At 46.1% G+C, this 16,874-nt stretch overlaps 1 protein-coding gene across 1 annotated transcript in view; it reads right to left on the bottom strand.

Moving 5' to 3' along the window:
- Nucleotides 1-16,874, bottom strand: part of ARG2 (arginase 2) — a 71,488-nt gene that overhangs the window by 38,914 nt on the left and 15,700 nt on the right. The window contains exons 2-3 of the mRNA XM_083166771.1: nucleotides 4,635-4,707; nucleotides 56-233 (exon numbers count right to left, since the gene is read on the bottom strand). Of these exons, the coding sequence (XP_083022897.1) occupies nucleotides 56-233; nucleotides 4,635-4,707 (251 nt within the window). The remainder of the gene's footprint in view (nucleotides 1-55; nucleotides 234-4,634; nucleotides 4,708-16,874) is intronic.

Below are 16,874 nucleotides of genomic sequence, written 5' to 3'. Positions count from 1 at the left end.
GAGAATGAAACAGTATGTAATAAATGAAACTGGAACCGTAATTTAAAGTAATTACCTGTGATCTCCTCCCAGGGTTACACAAGTGTGTCCAGCCCCAACCACTTTGTTAACTTCATCAGCCAAAAGTTGACACGCGAGCCCAACTGTACGAGGGTATTTAACTGTGTTATTGTATAATTTGTCATTAGGAACTTGAGCAAAGTTCAGATCCCCAACATCATATATATTACACCCTGTAAAATAAAATAAATCAGACCAGTGAGACAATGAACAACTTAAACATATCAAATTAATTTCAGAAGACTCCTAGGTATTGGCGAAATTCTAATCCTGATCTTCTCATTACAAACATAATCATCCCTTATAGCATCGTTATCCACCTACATTACACTGTATTGGCTGAACTTAGAGTTGATTGCATTTGCACTCTGACTGTAGGTGTAATAATTGTGTTGCATTTAAAGGGTGCTTCCATGTGCTGATAATGGAGGCCTAGTACAGGATGCACACTTGCCACTGCACCCTTGGGCATACTGCATTCCATGTTGGGTGCTTGTATAGGCAGTGCCTCCTCTTTACCATAACTCATTGTTCTAGATTTGTTAGACTAATTGGATTTTACCCCCTCGTGAAGCTTTTACTGCTGTAGCTGTTGCTCTAGATTTATAGAAACATATCATTTGATGGCAGATAAGAACCACTTGGCCCCTCTAGTCTTCCCTAAACACATGTACCTGCACACACAAAGGTGCATTTTTTATTAGGCGCCAACTGAAGTACCATCTATATTTGGCTTATGGGAGGAAATGGAATACCCTAAGGAAGCCCATGCAAGCATGTGACCAATTTCCAGTTGTGGTCAGCCTTCAGCTTCTGAAATTCACCTACAGTGACTAGGAACCCATCCATTTAGAAATGGCAGTTTGAGATATTAAGGCCTTTGGATCCTGTACATCATATACAGAGGCGGATTGGCCCACCGGGAAACCGGGCCGTTTCCCGGTGGGCCGGACCAGATTTCACTCTGACTGGGCCGCTTACCTTCGTTCCAAGCGGCCGCAGCCCAGCCTGGTCACAAACGGCAGCATTGCCCAAAACAAATGTGGCCGCCGCATATATGCATATATTATATGCACATATGTGGCGGCCATTTTGTTTTGGGCTATTTCAATTGGGGTACCCTAACCCCCGCTCCCACCTGCTGTGATCACCTGTCACCCGGAGATCGCAAATAAGCGACCGGGACCTCCTCTCTACAAGCTACACTGCTGCTGAAAACGGGCGCCTCCCGAATCTTGTGAGCCAGACACGAAGGACCTGTCTACAAACTACAGGTCAGCGAGGCTTGCTCCCCGCCACGCAAAACATCAAAGGCTCGCTGATTGCAGCTGGAGCCGAGCGGGTTGAAGCGAGCCTGCACTTAAGGCTACTGCAGGGATCTAATACAACCAAATATCTGATCACAAGGAGGCACTGGTCCAATACAATATAATAGCGCTTAAAATCCTCTGGAGTGACTAATGATATAAGGAACATTACAACACATTGGATCCTAAAAGTCTATACTCCCAATTAAAGGGATACAAGGATCATGTCTTTGTCCATCAAACATCATCCATATACCCTGGCTTATACAGGGCTAATATTGATTGACATTTATGTTTAAACCAAGTGTTTTTTTTTCTTTACATTCTGCAGGAATAATTGGTCTTGAGCTAGGTTCAATTTAATGTATACCATTAATTTTCTAAGGTAAAATCCTCTAAGAAAATTGCCCTAACTGCATTCTTTTTAAGAATAATTTATATTGGGTCATTGTTTATTATTGTTATTCTATATGTGTTTTTATTAATTTTTTAAAATATTCTCAAAGTTAATAAATTTTATATGAATTTTGAATAATTCTTCAGATGTGTGGCGCTCTCTGTTGAGTCAGTAATATTTGAGTACATACGTGTACAAGAGTAATTGGTTTTTACTATTTAATCATCCATTGTTTTGGGCTATGCTGCACTGTGTGAGGTACTGCGATAGATACTGGTAGCCAGTGGCAACAGCACACTAGAATTATATACTGCGATAGGTACTGGTAACCAGTGGCAACAGCAGACTGGAATTATATAATGCGATAGGTCCTTAACGGATGACGACGCAGACAAGGTCTATTTCGATCAAGCAGAATTTGCAGAGTTTGCAGAGTTGCCTGCTGAAACCAATTCTGATTTGTATTTTAAACTCCTCAGGCTACGGAAACGTGAAATAGACCTATTGCTACATGGCCAGTTCTTTAGCGAGTATCATCGCTCAAAAAAGATACCACGTGGGTTCAGGGTATCAAATGTACCCACGATTGGGAGAAATAATCTGACCTTTTGTGCCCAATGGTGCAGAGTACTTAATAAGTGCTCGGCTGATTTAATCTTACTTGTTTTGACAGAGGTTGGCTCAGAGCTTAAAAAATGAAGGACTGACCTTGACACCTTTAAACATACATATCTTAAACGTTTAACAGCTGACAAGTCTGACTCATGGCTGGATAAAATTAAAACCCAAACCGACTTATATCAACAAGAATTACTGACTTTCAAAAGGAAGAAGTTGGAGACGGTAAATTCTGATTATAAGACCGATACGGTGTATAGATGGTTGACTGGCAATCAGGCTGATAGACGGGGTCGCCCTACCCATTTTTGCAGATTTAGAGGTGGTCATCGTGGCCAATTATCCCAAACACAGTCCTCCTCTGATAGTGATTTCACCGATTCAACTGGTACCAATAGTGAGAGACAGACTTTTTTTTAGATCCCACTGTGGCGCATTACCCACCTTTCGAAAGAGGAGGTGTAGGCGTCACCAGAGGAGGGGGGGAGCAAAGAAGAAGGGGTCGCAAACCGAGGAGTTAGATCTTATCTTTAATTTGTCATCCTACCAGCTGAGTGACATTGAAAGGTCAGTTCTAACACTAGGACTTAAATTTATCCCCAACATGCCGTTTAATTAGTTCAACTGGAAGGTCGATAACTATCGCTTTGGGCGTAAACTACGCCTACGCGAACATTTTTCCTCAATGACAGATAGTGACCCAGGACCTTCGAGACAGCTGAGTAGGCCCAGTGTTTTCGACCCTACATCGAGTAATCATAATATTCATGCATTTTTGCGGATTACTGATGTTGAAATGCACGCACAGGTCTCAGTGAAACCCCAAATATTTTAATCTAACTTTTGACCAATGTCGGGATTTAGCGGGTCTCCGTGACAACCCTGCAGTAGTCATCCGCCCTGCCGATAAAGGTGGTACTGCAGGATTGGACGGATTATGACTTTGAGATCAAACGCCAGCTGGCCGATGGGTCGACCTATCAAAAACTAGAGTTTAATACTACAGTGACCATTAAAAGAGACGTTAATAGTCTTGTTGCGTTGGCATTGAGCCAGACTTGAGGAGAGTCCAACTGCTGCGCCAGCGCTGTTTGCTATGTTGAAAAACATGGCGCCAGGGGGAGTGTTTAGGAAATGCCACTCGAATAGGCTGGATCAAACGACGGTCGCACTGATGGACGGCAGCAAAAAACATTTACGACCTGCAGGCGATTGACAGTCGGTCAGCCTGGAATTGACGGATCTTACCAGCAGCATGTAGGACCAACGACACGACCAAACGAGCGGCGGGTACGCGCATCGGATCGGAATCGGATCAAAGAAATGACAACAAAGCACAAAAGTACATACAATCTACATACAATCGGTCGGAATTGTATCTGGATTGACAGGATTAAGGGAAAATCGTCCTGGTGTGTACCCAGCACTAGTCTTGTCAGCCATTGCAACATTGGCCCTTATTCTGATTGGTGCGGTAATATCCGCGTGCGTTCGTGCCGCCGATGTTTTGTGTCTGCGCATGTGCAGAGGCGTCTCTGCGCATGTGCGAGCGGGGCGTACGGCCAAATCCCGCATGAAATGTGAACACTCCGAACAGGGGTTGGAGAGGGGCGTGAAGGGCTATTTGGGCTCATTACCATATGCATACGCCCCGCGTTTCATGGGCGTTCCCATGCAAACGCTGGGCGTACGTATGGTAATACGGCGGTGACGCACGTGTAGGGGGCGGACATATGACATCGCCGGATGTCAGCTGCCCGCCCAGATCCCTGCTTTTGCATGGAAAAATGTCCGTGTGGTCTGAGGTTGCGGGAGCTGGTGGACCACTCGGTCCTGCATTCGATGGTCTGCGACCATCGAATGATGGGGGAGGTTCCCTGAGATGGAGGAGACGTATTCCGTGAAAAATACACGTGCGGTCCGTTCGGCCAGCTTCCATACGGACGGAGTTGGTGATCCGTATGGAAGGCGGGGTTTCGCAAGCACGGTCCTGGCCGCATATTCGGATCCGGCCGCACCGATCAGAATAAGGGCCATTGTATGCTATTTAGCTTTTACATTGTGTGATTACTTGAAATAAATACCGTATTATTTTTTTTAAATCTCACTTTGTTCTGGATAACAGATGACAAAGGTGCTATTGGATTATTTTCTAAAAACTCCATTTTTTCACACCAGATACAGTGATTAACCATCCCTTTATTTTTATAAAACTACACACAAATTCACTTAAAACCAAATGAGTTTCTTACCTATGCTGGACAATCTTTCAATGAGGCCAGCTTTTCTAATTGCAGCTGGACCATGTTCTACACCACGCCATTTCTGAAATGAAATACAATTTATAGGTCAATGAAAAGCATGTATATGACGATTATTATTAAAAAATATTTTTAAATAACAAGATTTAGTGCATAACTCAAGGATGTGTGTAAACCTGATGATTATGCACAAATAGATTTGAAGATAAATATAAAAGACAAAGTCTCTTTATATCTTGAACAAGTAACTTTATATCATGTTTTAATTAGAGATGTGCGGCGGACACTTTTTCGGGTTTTGGTTTTGGATCTGGATCTCCCTTCGTGTTTTGGATCTGGATTGGTTTTTGGCAAAACCACCCTTGCAGGTTTTGGATCTGGATCTCCCTACGTGTTTTGGATCTGGATTGGTTTTGGCAAAACCACCCTTGCGGGTTTTGGTTTTGGATCTGGATTTTTATGAAAAAATGCTAAAAATGGCTAAAATAACAGAATTCTGGCCTGTTTTTGCTCCATGAGTATTATTGACCTCAATAACATTAGTTTCCACTCATTTCTAGTCAATTTTGATCACTTCACAGCTCACAAAATTGTTTTCATTTACTGTAGTTGGGCCAAAAGGTTATACAGAGGTAGCTGGATGACTAAGCTAAGCGACAGCATGTATGTAATATACATGTGGACCTTACACTTCCAACCTGGCACACCTTGGAAGCAGAGCGGCACTGCAGGGGAAGACAGGGTGGCAGTTTAATAAAGTACCCCAAAAAAAGAGAAATGCTCCAAAGACCAAAAAAAATACAAAGAGGTGCAAGATGAAATTGTCCTTGGGCAATTTATGTTGTATACAGGACATGCACAGTTTAACAAACCAATCATTTCAGCGACAGGGACTTGAGCGGCAGGGACTGTCACATGTGGCTGAAATGAATGGTTTGTTTGGGCCCCCACAAAACAAGCTGGCAAAGGGCAGTGCACAAACTAGCTTTACAAGACGTCATCCTAAAAACAAAGAAAATGCTCCAAATAGCAAAAATTACAAAGAGGAGCAAGATGAAATTGTCCTTAGGCCCTCCCACCTACCCTTATGTTGTATACAGGACATGCACAGTTTAACAAACCAATCATTTCAGCAACAGGGACTTTAGTGGCAGGGACTGTCACATGTGGCTGAAACGATTGGTTTCTTTGGGACTCCACAAAACAAGCTGGCAATGGGCAGTGCACAAACTGGTTTTACAAGATGTCATCCTCAGCATCCGATTCCTCACCTTCATCCTCTTCTTCACACACAATTAATTTGTCGTTGCTGGAATCAACCAATACAGGAGGAATGTGTGTATTAGGACGTAAGTGCTGGTGAAGGAGGTCCAGTTGTTGGAATTTGAAATTCATTTTTATGAACATCATCTTCTGCACGTTTTGTGGAAGTAACCTACGCCGATTGCTAACAAGGTTCCCAGCTGCGCTGAAGACTCTCTCAGAATATACACTGGAGGGTGGGCAACTTAAATAAAGCAAAGCCAGTTTGTGCAAAGACCGCCACATTGCCTTTTTTTCTTGCCAATAATAGAATGGACAGTCTGACATACCTACAGTATATCGATGCTATCGCTAAAGTAATCATCCACCATTCTATCAATTGTGATAGCATCATAGGCAGTAGCAGTATACATGTCCATTATGGTAGGAAGCTCCTTCAGTCCGGACCAGATGTCAAATATATTTCCGGACTGAATAGCAGTGGGTCTCTTAGGAAAATTTAGTTTTTTCCTAACAACCCCAGTGGGAGAAACTGAAGGAGGAAATGTGTACCTGCCACATTCTGCTTCAGCTGAAAATTTTTGGACCAAGGGGTCTTTGCACCTCTGCAGATTTATGCCCACTAGTAACAAAGACACAATGTAAGACTTAAACCTAGGATCCAGTATTGTTGCCAAAATATAATGATCTGATTTTAAGAGATCGACGACCCTTGGATCCTTGCAAAGTGAATTAAGGGCGTGATCTACAAGTCCTACATATTTAGCAGATTCACTCTGCTTCAACTCCTCCTTCAATTTCTCCAACTGCTTTTGCAAAAGGCCTATCAAGGGAATGACCTGACTCAAGCTGGCAGTGTCAGAACTAACTTTGCGTGTAGCAACCTCGAAGGGCTTCAGGATCTTGCACAACACGGAAATTATTCTCCACTGAGCTGGACTCAGGTGCATTCCCGTTCCTCTCCCTATGTCATAAGTCGAGGTGTAGCTTTGGATGGCCTTTTGCTGCTCCTCTATCCGCTGAAGCATATAGAGGGTGGAATTCCACAAATTTTCCGGACAACTGTCATTTTTCAAGAAATGTTGCACCACCAAATTTATTGTGTGAGCAAAACATGGGACATGTTGGAATTTGCCCAGATGTAAAGCACTCACAATATTGGTGGCATTGTTGGATACGACAAATCCCGAGGAGAGACCAAGTGCGCAATGAATTCCCGTAGTTTTTCTAGGAGGTTTTCAGATGTGTGCCTTTTACTGAAACCTGTGATACACAGAGTAGCCTGCCTCTGAATGATAATGGGAAATTATGTTGCTGCTGCTGCTGTTGGTGCTGCTGCTGAAGGCAATATATCCACCCAGTGAGCAGTCACAGACATGTAGTCTTTAGTTTGTACTGTTCCGCTTGTCCACATATCCGTGGTTAAGTGGACAGTCGGTACAGTGGCATTTTTTAGGACACTAACAATGCTATTTTTAATGTCCGTGTACAGTCTGGGTGTTGCCTTCCTGGAGAAGTGGAACCTAGATGGAATTTGGTACAGGGGACACAGGACCTCAAGCAACTCGTTAAATCCCACAGAATTAATTGCGGATACTGGACGCACGTCTAATACCAACATAGTTGTTATGGCATCGGTAATACGCTTTGCAACGGGGTGACTGCTGGCATACTTCATCCCCCTTGTAAAGGATTGTTTTACAGTTATTTGCTTGGTTAACTGATAAGGACTACCATTCCTGGTCCCCTTCCTGGAAGCAGCAGCAGCAGAAGCAAAAGCCACAGGTGTAGCTCTTAAGGATGCTTCTGAGGAATCCAGGATAGGAGAGGATTCAGTCAGGCTCATGACAGTGGGTGCAGGACTACTTCCCAATCCAATAATCGATGAGGATGTGGATGATGCAGGTGTTTGAGGAGATTGCAGGCCCTTGGAGCTAAAAGAGACAGGGGAGCAGGACAGTGACGCTGGGCAGGCTGCTACATGTTTGTTCACAGTTTCTTTTGACAAAAACTTCTGATGGATGCGCTGCAAGTGACGTAACAGTGAGGAGGTCCCAAGGTGCTGCACATCCTTACCTCTACTTACAATAGCTTTGCAAATGCTACACATGGCTTGACAGCTGTTGTTCGGATTCGGGTAGAAATAATTCCATACATACGAGGTGGATTTTTTTGTCTTTTGCCCTGGCATGAGAATGGGCTTTTTCATACCCCAGACAACAACTGTCTCCGTTGGTGCCTTGAAACAAACAACATCATCCTCAACATCGTCATCATCCACATCCTTCTGTGTGCCAGCTACATCAACAGAACCCACATCCTCATCCAATTCCTCAGAAGCATCCTCAAAAACCAGGTCAGCATCTTGACTGTGGATGCTCTTGCACACACTTGCAGAGGGCACGCAAATGGTGGAATAAACCTCCTCTTCATATACAGTATTTGAAAGGTCCGTCTCACATATGGCATCCGCGGACACACTTCGACTCTCCTCTGGGATTTGTGACATTTGTGAACTCGCCTTTGTCTTCTTCTCAAGTTTCCTTTGTTTGATTGTACTACCAGAAGGGCTACCATCATTCTGAGATGCTGTACCATCAGTCAGAAACAAAGGCCAAGGCCTTAGCCTTTCCTTCCTACTGCGTGTGGTGAATGGCATATTGCCAATTTTATGCTTCTCTGTAGGTAACTTTACCAGTTTGGATTTTTTTTGGCCTTTGTAAAATTACATTTCTGCTTTGATTTCACATGGCCTCAAGGCCTTTGACCATCGGCTTTGTCATGACTGGTGGTCGCAGCTTAAGTACTTCTATCAGGTTGCTGATCTCCCATTATTTCCTCCTCCATCGTCCTCCAAAAATGTGTTTTTATTTTATTTATTACTTTTATTTATTTGTCTTACTTTACACTGGACACAGCCTCTCACACTGGACACAGCCCGTCACCCTGGACACAGCCCCTGGACAATCGACACCGCCTCTGGACACCGCCCCTGGATACAGCCGTCACACTGGACACTGCCCCTGTACACTGGACACAGCCGTCACCCTGGACACAGCCCCTGGACACAGCCCCTGGACAATGGACACAGCCTCTGGACACCACCCCTGGACACAGCTTCTGTACACTGGACACAGCCATCACACTGGACACTGCCCCTGGACACTGGACACAGCCCCTGGACACAGCCCCTGGACAATGGACACAGCCTCTGGACACCGCCCCTGGACACAGCTCCTGTACACTGGACACAGCCGTCACACTGGACACTGCCCCTGGACACAGCCCGCCACCCTGGACACAGCCCCTGGACAATGGACACAGCGATGGGGGCGGCCTGTGCCCCCACATATGCTAACCTCTTCCTGGGTTGGTGGGAAAGTGAGATCGTCTTTCACGAAAAACGAGAAACTCTGAATGAACATGTGATCTTTTGGACACGTTACATTGATGATATCCTGATCATCTGGGAGGGTACTCAGGGTGAACTGGATGAATATATCAAAGATCTGAACACCAATGACATCAATTTGAAGTTCACCTACGAAAGCAGCCCGACCAGTATTTCATTTCTGGATCTTAGGATTTACAAGACAGACAACAATTCTCTTGCCACCAAAATTTTTAGAAAATCAACTGCAACCAATAGCCTTCTACACCATAGCAGCTCTCATTTCCCACCGACCAAAACCAACATCCCAAAAGGGGAATTTCTTTGACTGAGAAGAAACTGCTCAGATGATCAGGTATACGCATCAAGGAGTGAAGAACTGACTCACAGACTTAAAGAGAGAGGCTACAGCTCTAGGTGCATCAAGAGAGCAAAGAAATCCATATCCATGATTAAAAGAAATGACTTGATCTTTCAGAACAACAAAAAACCGGCTGATACTGAAACCAAAACAGTACGTTTCATCGGGAGCTTCTGTGACCAGTGGAGTAGAGATGGCTAGTGAATCGTTGTCTCGACTCAGTGTCTCGAAACATTCGGCTGACTGCATGATTGGAGATACTCACTGTTGGCTGAGTCGGGACAGCAGCATTAATTGTGTGTCTCTGTACAGTTCACATGTCAGAGACTAGTCACACAGCGTTAACCGGGTGAGCCGGCCACTACACTCACTACAACTGTAACAACACTGTCACACACATCACAGTGCTGGGCTGAATGCACAACTTCCCTGCAATGCAGAGCGCAAACACTTTACATTATGTTATAAGTCCCAAAGGTATATAAATATATATAACACTGAATCTATGTTGGTAATTATATTATATTATCTCCTATATATTTGGCTACATCTATCACTCAAAGTGGGTGTCTGTGTCTATAACGCTCTGTTCCTGGACTTTCCTCTTAATGTGTGATTGCCTTCATCTGTGCTGAACACTTTTCTGAGAAATTAACCTGTTTAAAACAGGTGATGGCAATCATACATTAAGGGGAAGTCTTGAAACAGAGCATTGTGTCCCTCCTGGAGAGGGTCATGTTGGGAGGTATGTGACAGAGAACCAGCCCAGTGAGCCCACAGACAGTGCCAGACACCCACTGCCTTCCCATGTTGCCCAGCACTGCTACTCCACAGCCACCAGGTGAGCGCCCCCCTCCCGCGATTTGCGGCAAAACCTCCCCCCCCGCGCCCCCCCCCTCCCGCGATTCGCGGCAAAAACACCCGCTCCCCCGCGACCCCCCCTCCCGCGATTCGCTGCAAAAAGAACCCCCCCACGACCCCTCCCGCAATTCGCGGCATAACCACCACCCGCGACCCCCCCCTCCCGCGAATCGCGGCAAACCCTCCCCCGTGACCCCCCCCCCGATTCGCGGAAAAAACACCCCCCCCCCGCGACCTCCCTCCCGCGATTCGCGGCAAAAAGAACCCCCCCCGCGACCCCCCCTTGCACGATTGGCGGCACCCCCCTGCGACCCCCCTCCCGCGATTCGCGGCACCCCCCCCCCCCCCCCGCAATTCGCAGCAGCCCCGGGATTAAATGGCACATGCAAAACACTGACATGGCTATGGTCGACAATGAAAAAGGTTGACATGAGTTTTTGAAGATTTATTTTTAATTTTTTTAATTTTTTCATATTCATTGTCATGTGTCGACATGGACACCAATGAAGTGGCACACTTATGTCAACATTTACATGTGTTGACCTTTCTGTGTTGATTTTTTTCTTGTGGCGATTCGCGTCACACCCCCCGCAACCCCCCCTCCGGCGATTCGCGGCACCCCGGCACCCCCCCCGCGACCCCCCCCCTCCCGCAATTCGCGGCAACCCCCCACCGGAACCCCCATGAACCCCGCTCTCCCGCGATTTGCGGCACCCACCCCCCGCAACCCCCCCCCCTCACGCAAATCGCGGCACCCCCCGGATTAAATGGCACATGCAAAACACTGGCACGGCTATGGTCGACAATGAAAAAGGTTGACATGAGTTTTTGAAGATTTATTTCATTTTTTAAATGTTTTCATATTCATTGTCATGTGTCAACATGGACACCAATGAAGTGGCACACTTATGTCAACATTTACATGTGTTGACCTTTCTGTGTTGATTTTTTCTTGTGGCGATTCGCGTCACACCCCCCCGCAACCCCCCCTCCCGCGATTCGCGGCACCCCCCGTGACCCCCCACCTCCCGCAATTCGCGGCAACCCCCCACCGGAACCCCTGTGAACCCCGCCCTCCCGCGATTCGCGGCAGCCAACCCCGCGACCCCCCCCTCCCGCAATTCGTGGCACCCCCCGTGATTCGCAGCAGCTCCAGAATTAAATTGCACATGGAAAACACTGACATGGCTATGGTCGACAATGAAAAAGGTTGACATGAGTTTTTGAAGTTTTTTTTTTCATTTTTTGAATGTTTTCATATTCATTCTCATGTGTCGACATGGACACCAATGAAGTGCCACACTTATGTCAACATTTACATGTGTTGACCTTTCTGTGTTGATTTTTTCTTGTGGCGATTTGCGTCACACCCCCCGACACCCCCCACCCCCCCCCCACAACCCCCACTCCCGCGATTCACGGCACACACACACACACACACCTCCCCCGCGATTCTCGGCACCCCACCCCATGACCCCCCCTCCCGTGATTCATGGCACACCCCCGCGACCCCCCCTCCCATGATTCGCCGCAACCCCCGCCCCGTAACCCCCCCTCCCGCGATTCGCGGCACCCACCCCCGCGACCCCCCCTCCCGCAATTCGCGGCACCCCCCCACGATTCGCGGCAGCTCCAGAATTAAATTGCACATGGAAAACACTGACATGGCTATGGTCGATAATGAAAAAGGTTGACATGAGTTTTTGAAGTTTTTTTTTTCATTTTTTGAATGTTTTCATATTCATTCTCATGTGTCGACATGGACACCAATGAAGTGCCACACTTATGTCAACATTTACATGTGTTGACCTTTCTGTGTTGATTTTTTCTTGTGGCGATTCGCGTCACACCCCCCCACCCCCCCCGCAACCCCCACTCCCGCGATTCACGGCACACACACACCCCACCGCGATTCTCGGCACCCCACCCCATGACCCCCCCTCCCGTGATTCACGGCACGCCCCCCGCGACCCCCCCTACCATGATTCGCCGCAACCCCCGCCCCCGTAACCCCCCTCCCGCGATTTGCGGCAACCCACCCCGCAACCCCCCTCCCGCGATTCTCTGCAATCCCTCCCCTCCCGCGATTCGCAGCATCCACCCCCCCACAACCCCCCCTCCTGCAATTCGCGGCACCCCCCGCGACCCCCCCTCCTGCAATTCGCGGCACCCCCCGCGACCCCCCCTCCTGCAATTCGCGGCACCCTCCGCGACCCCCCCTCCCGCGATTCGCGGACACCTAAGTTGCAATACAGGGCATCTTTCATACAATTCTAACCATATTTCTCATATACAAACGTTCACAAATTAAGGGGGCGCAGCCCCTTACGACGGTGTGAAAAGCGCCCGTAGGGCGCGATGAATCACCTAGTTAACAATCATTGCATAAGCAGCTGCCTGCCTCTGCCAGATGAACTGCACAATAATTATTAAAGCTGGTTCGGTTACTAAGCAGCAGCAAGGGACTGAGCCTCTGCAGCTCCCTAATGTGTTGTGAGCCTTGCACTGTCTCTCTGTGCCTGCTGCAATTCCAAATGAGTTGTGATCCAAGCCACTGTCTTACTTCCTGTCTGCCAGCACACTGAGCCTCTGCAACTCACTAAGAGTTGTGAGCCAAGCCACTGGGCGGTATTCAATGTGAATACCAGCGACGTGCAGCGAATCCTGTTTAGGATTCGCTGCACATTCGCCACTGCCCGCCACGTTCCGGAGCCTCGACGGCTCCGGTATTCAACGAGTCAGGGGCTCACTGCCCCTGACTGGCGAATTTGTGCTCCTGCGGCGATGCCGCAGGGAGCCTTAGGACGGTGGCAGGCAGGGAGATGGAAGTCTCTCTGCCTGCCCCAGAGCGTATGTGGGGGGGAGGTGGGCTCCCCGGGTGCCAGGCAGCACAGGCTGCCCCTCCGGGGGTGCCAGCAGGGGACGGGTATATTCACTACACCCGATAACGATAGGGTGCAGTGAATATATGAATATCTAATGAGCGGCTCGGCTCCGGCGCCCCCTGCTGGCTGCTGTGTAAAAAAAAAAATAAAAAAAAAAATTTCAATTAAATATATATTCATGTGCTTACAGCACATGAATAAAAATAGCATGCCCCTCCTCAGAATAAAATTCCTGATTTTTGACACCAAATGTAAAAAACAAAACACTTTATTTTAAAAGTTCACATTCCACTTCACCATAAAAAGATAGCGATTGCTACTCGGTGAATCATGGCGAAAAAAACCTTGAAATGTATTCGTCATCTGCTCATTGAATGGGGTGATTCACCGTTTTTGTCAAAAATTCGCCAAACAGCACAAATTCAACATAAAAACATGGTGAATCAGGTTACTGAATACCGCCCACTGTCTTACTTCGCCAAGCCACTGTCTTACTTCCTGTCTTCCCTGCACACTGAGTGACTGAGCCTCTGCAACTCCCTGAGTGTGCTGTGAGCCCTGCATTGTCTCCCTGTGCCTGTAATTCCATATGAGCCGTGACTCGAGAGCCGAGTCACTGTCTCAACACACTTTACTGAGCTGAGCCGTGTGTCTCTACTCATTCCAATGAATAGTACTGCCCATCTCTACAGTGGAGAGAGATCAAACAGATATTGCAAAAACACTGGCCAATAATCCTGTCAGACCCAGATCTCAATACGCTCCTCAATTCAAATGTGGAAATGAGCTGGAGACGAGCACCAAATTTAAAAGATAAATTGGTACATAGCCATTTCACCAACAGCAACCCAAAAGAACCAATAATTACAGGAAGCTTTCCCTGTGGCAACTGTAAAATCTGTAGTCATATTGCACCAATAAAAGAACTGAAGGACAGATACGGAACAACCATTAAAATAAGAAATTATTTTAATTGCAAAACAACCAATGTAGAATACTGCATTATCTGCCCATGCAACATGAAGTACGTTGGCATGACCACACGAATGCTAAAAGTTCGTACTTTGGAGCATATGGGGAACATCCGAAATGCCAAAACAGATAAACAAAAAATGCGACAGCTTACCACAGTGGCAAAACACTTCCTTGAAAAACACTCCAGCTCTACTGCTGGTCTCCAAATCATGGGACTAGAAAAAATCACTCTGGGGATAAGAGGAGGGGACATGACCAGGACCCTGCTCAAGAAAGAAAGCGAGTGGACCTATAAATTAGGGACACTCCACCCGTCCGGCCTGAACAAATACATTAATTATGGTGTCTTCATCTAGTATTCCAAGGAAAAACCTCAGATCAGAATCACCACAATATCTACACTCACAGCTCTTGTGATACAGTCTACAGAACAACTACAACGGATAGTGAGGGATCCTCACCAAAAATCCCAAAAAATCCTAAAAAATCCTAAATAATCATCATTTTTCTACATAACTACTCAGTATCACCTATATTCATTCTATTCCCAATCTTTCACAGGGAAAAAACATATGTAACCATCTCCTGCTCCTTTCCTATTCTCATACTGAGCAGACGGTATAAATTGTAACATGTACACAGAGTACTCATTTTCAGGACTCTATCTCACTTTATCTCTCCCCCATTTGTACATGTATTCTTTCCCCTTATTATGAGACTATCCCCTTACAAAAAAATATATATATGGTTATTATATACTTTTTCAATATATATTTAGGTATATTTGCCCAACACATCGTCTCGAACTCATAGGTAAAATCCTTCCTCTTTTCACACAATGATATGAATAAACTTCAATTAAGAAAGTAGATAATAATGCTTCTCCTAGATAAATCACACTATCAGTCTCATTGTATAAAATAATTAAAATATCTAAATACACAGCCACATAATTACTACCAAACACACTCATTGAACTATTAAATAATTTGTTCAATAAGATGGGATAAAAAGAATAAAGAGCATTCCGCAAACAGCACCAAATGAACCGATAATAAAGGAGGCAATCAAACAATTGTTCAATTAATTCTGCCGCCCATAAAACACGCCAGGCTCAGGAGAGACACACCAATCCCAGTGTGACCAAGCTCTCAGAGCGAAACGCGCGTCACTTCCGGTCCTGGCGCCCACCTGAGAGGTGAGCCACGGACCAAACTGCTCTCCCCAACACGCTGTTTTCAAGCCGCAGTGACAGGATGAAATAGCCGGTCTGTGAGTATTCGGCAGTATCGCACATTGCACCGCAATCAGAGGTATATGCTGAGGCTGCCGCTGTGACACTGTCTTATTCTGTCTCAATTGTACCACTATCATAAGTCTATGTGGAGGCTGCTGCTGTGACACTGTCTTATTTTGTCCCGATCTAACAGCGCCTAGAGTTCCTAATTGTGATTTTTTTTGATAACTATATACATCTAACTAGCATGTGTATTAGACCCATATGGGCCTGACTACCAAAGGTGATTTTTAAACAATTGCCAATCAAGGCATTTAAAGTGGCATTGTGTGTCGGATATGGCAGCAGCGATTTATGAACAAGTTAAAAACTAAACTGCTTTGTTTCATTATAATAACATTTTTCCAGGGTCATATGCCCGAGGCAGTGCGGTTTCCTAGTTACACCAATGTAAGGACTGAAGGTCAAGAAACTGCATAGACTCAAAAACACTTTTTATTTGGAAAGTCGACACTAATTGCATGTCGACCACCGTGTCTAAATGCTAGCAATTTGTTGTACAAACTTACAAACTACTAAGGCTATTCCAGTCACTACAGGCTTTAAAAACCTAATGTGGTAAAATTGATAACTGCTTAACCTAAAGCATACTCTGTTGTCAGAATAGTCGACACTTTCTGTGTTGACAACTGTGTCAAATTGACCACATTTTCATCGTATGACAAAGCTTTCTCCAATCAGTGGTCTCTCTCATTCTGACAGGTGCCTGTGCAGGTCCTGTAAATGCAGCAGCATCAGGACTAGCTTTGGCACATTTTGTCAGAACAGCAGAAGACTGCAACCTATGTTTTTCTGTCTGGGTGACACCTACCGTTATCTCTCATCTGCCATTCTATGTTCCAAAAGAACAGATGCCAGACAGCAGAATAAGGGTTTGTGTGAATATCCCAAACTCCCTTTCTACTTAAGAGGTGCGCCCGCATCTTTGAACTCCTCTGCCTAATCGAGGTTCAGTGTGACCATTTTAGGCCAAATCAGCCGATTGGACCCCCTGCGCTGCATAAATTACAACAGGGACATATAAAAAGAAGAATCTCAAGAAAAAGAAGAAGCGCAAGGTGGAATTGTCCCTGGGTCCGCCCACCCACCCTTAGGTAGGACATTGCGCACTTGACAAACCAGTCATTTCAGCCAGAGGGACTGCCTAACCTGTGACTGAAATGACTGGTTTGTTTGGGCCCCCACAATAAGGTACAGA

The sequence above is a fragment of the Crinia signifera genome, chromosome 12, assembly GCF_055691185.1.
Source record: "Crinia signifera chromosome 12, ASM5569118v1, whole genome shotgun sequence".
Classification (NCBI taxonomy): domain Eukaryota; kingdom Metazoa; phylum Chordata; class Amphibia; order Anura; family Myobatrachidae; genus Crinia; species Crinia signifera.
This window is presented reverse-complemented; position numbering and strand designations above follow the sequence as displayed.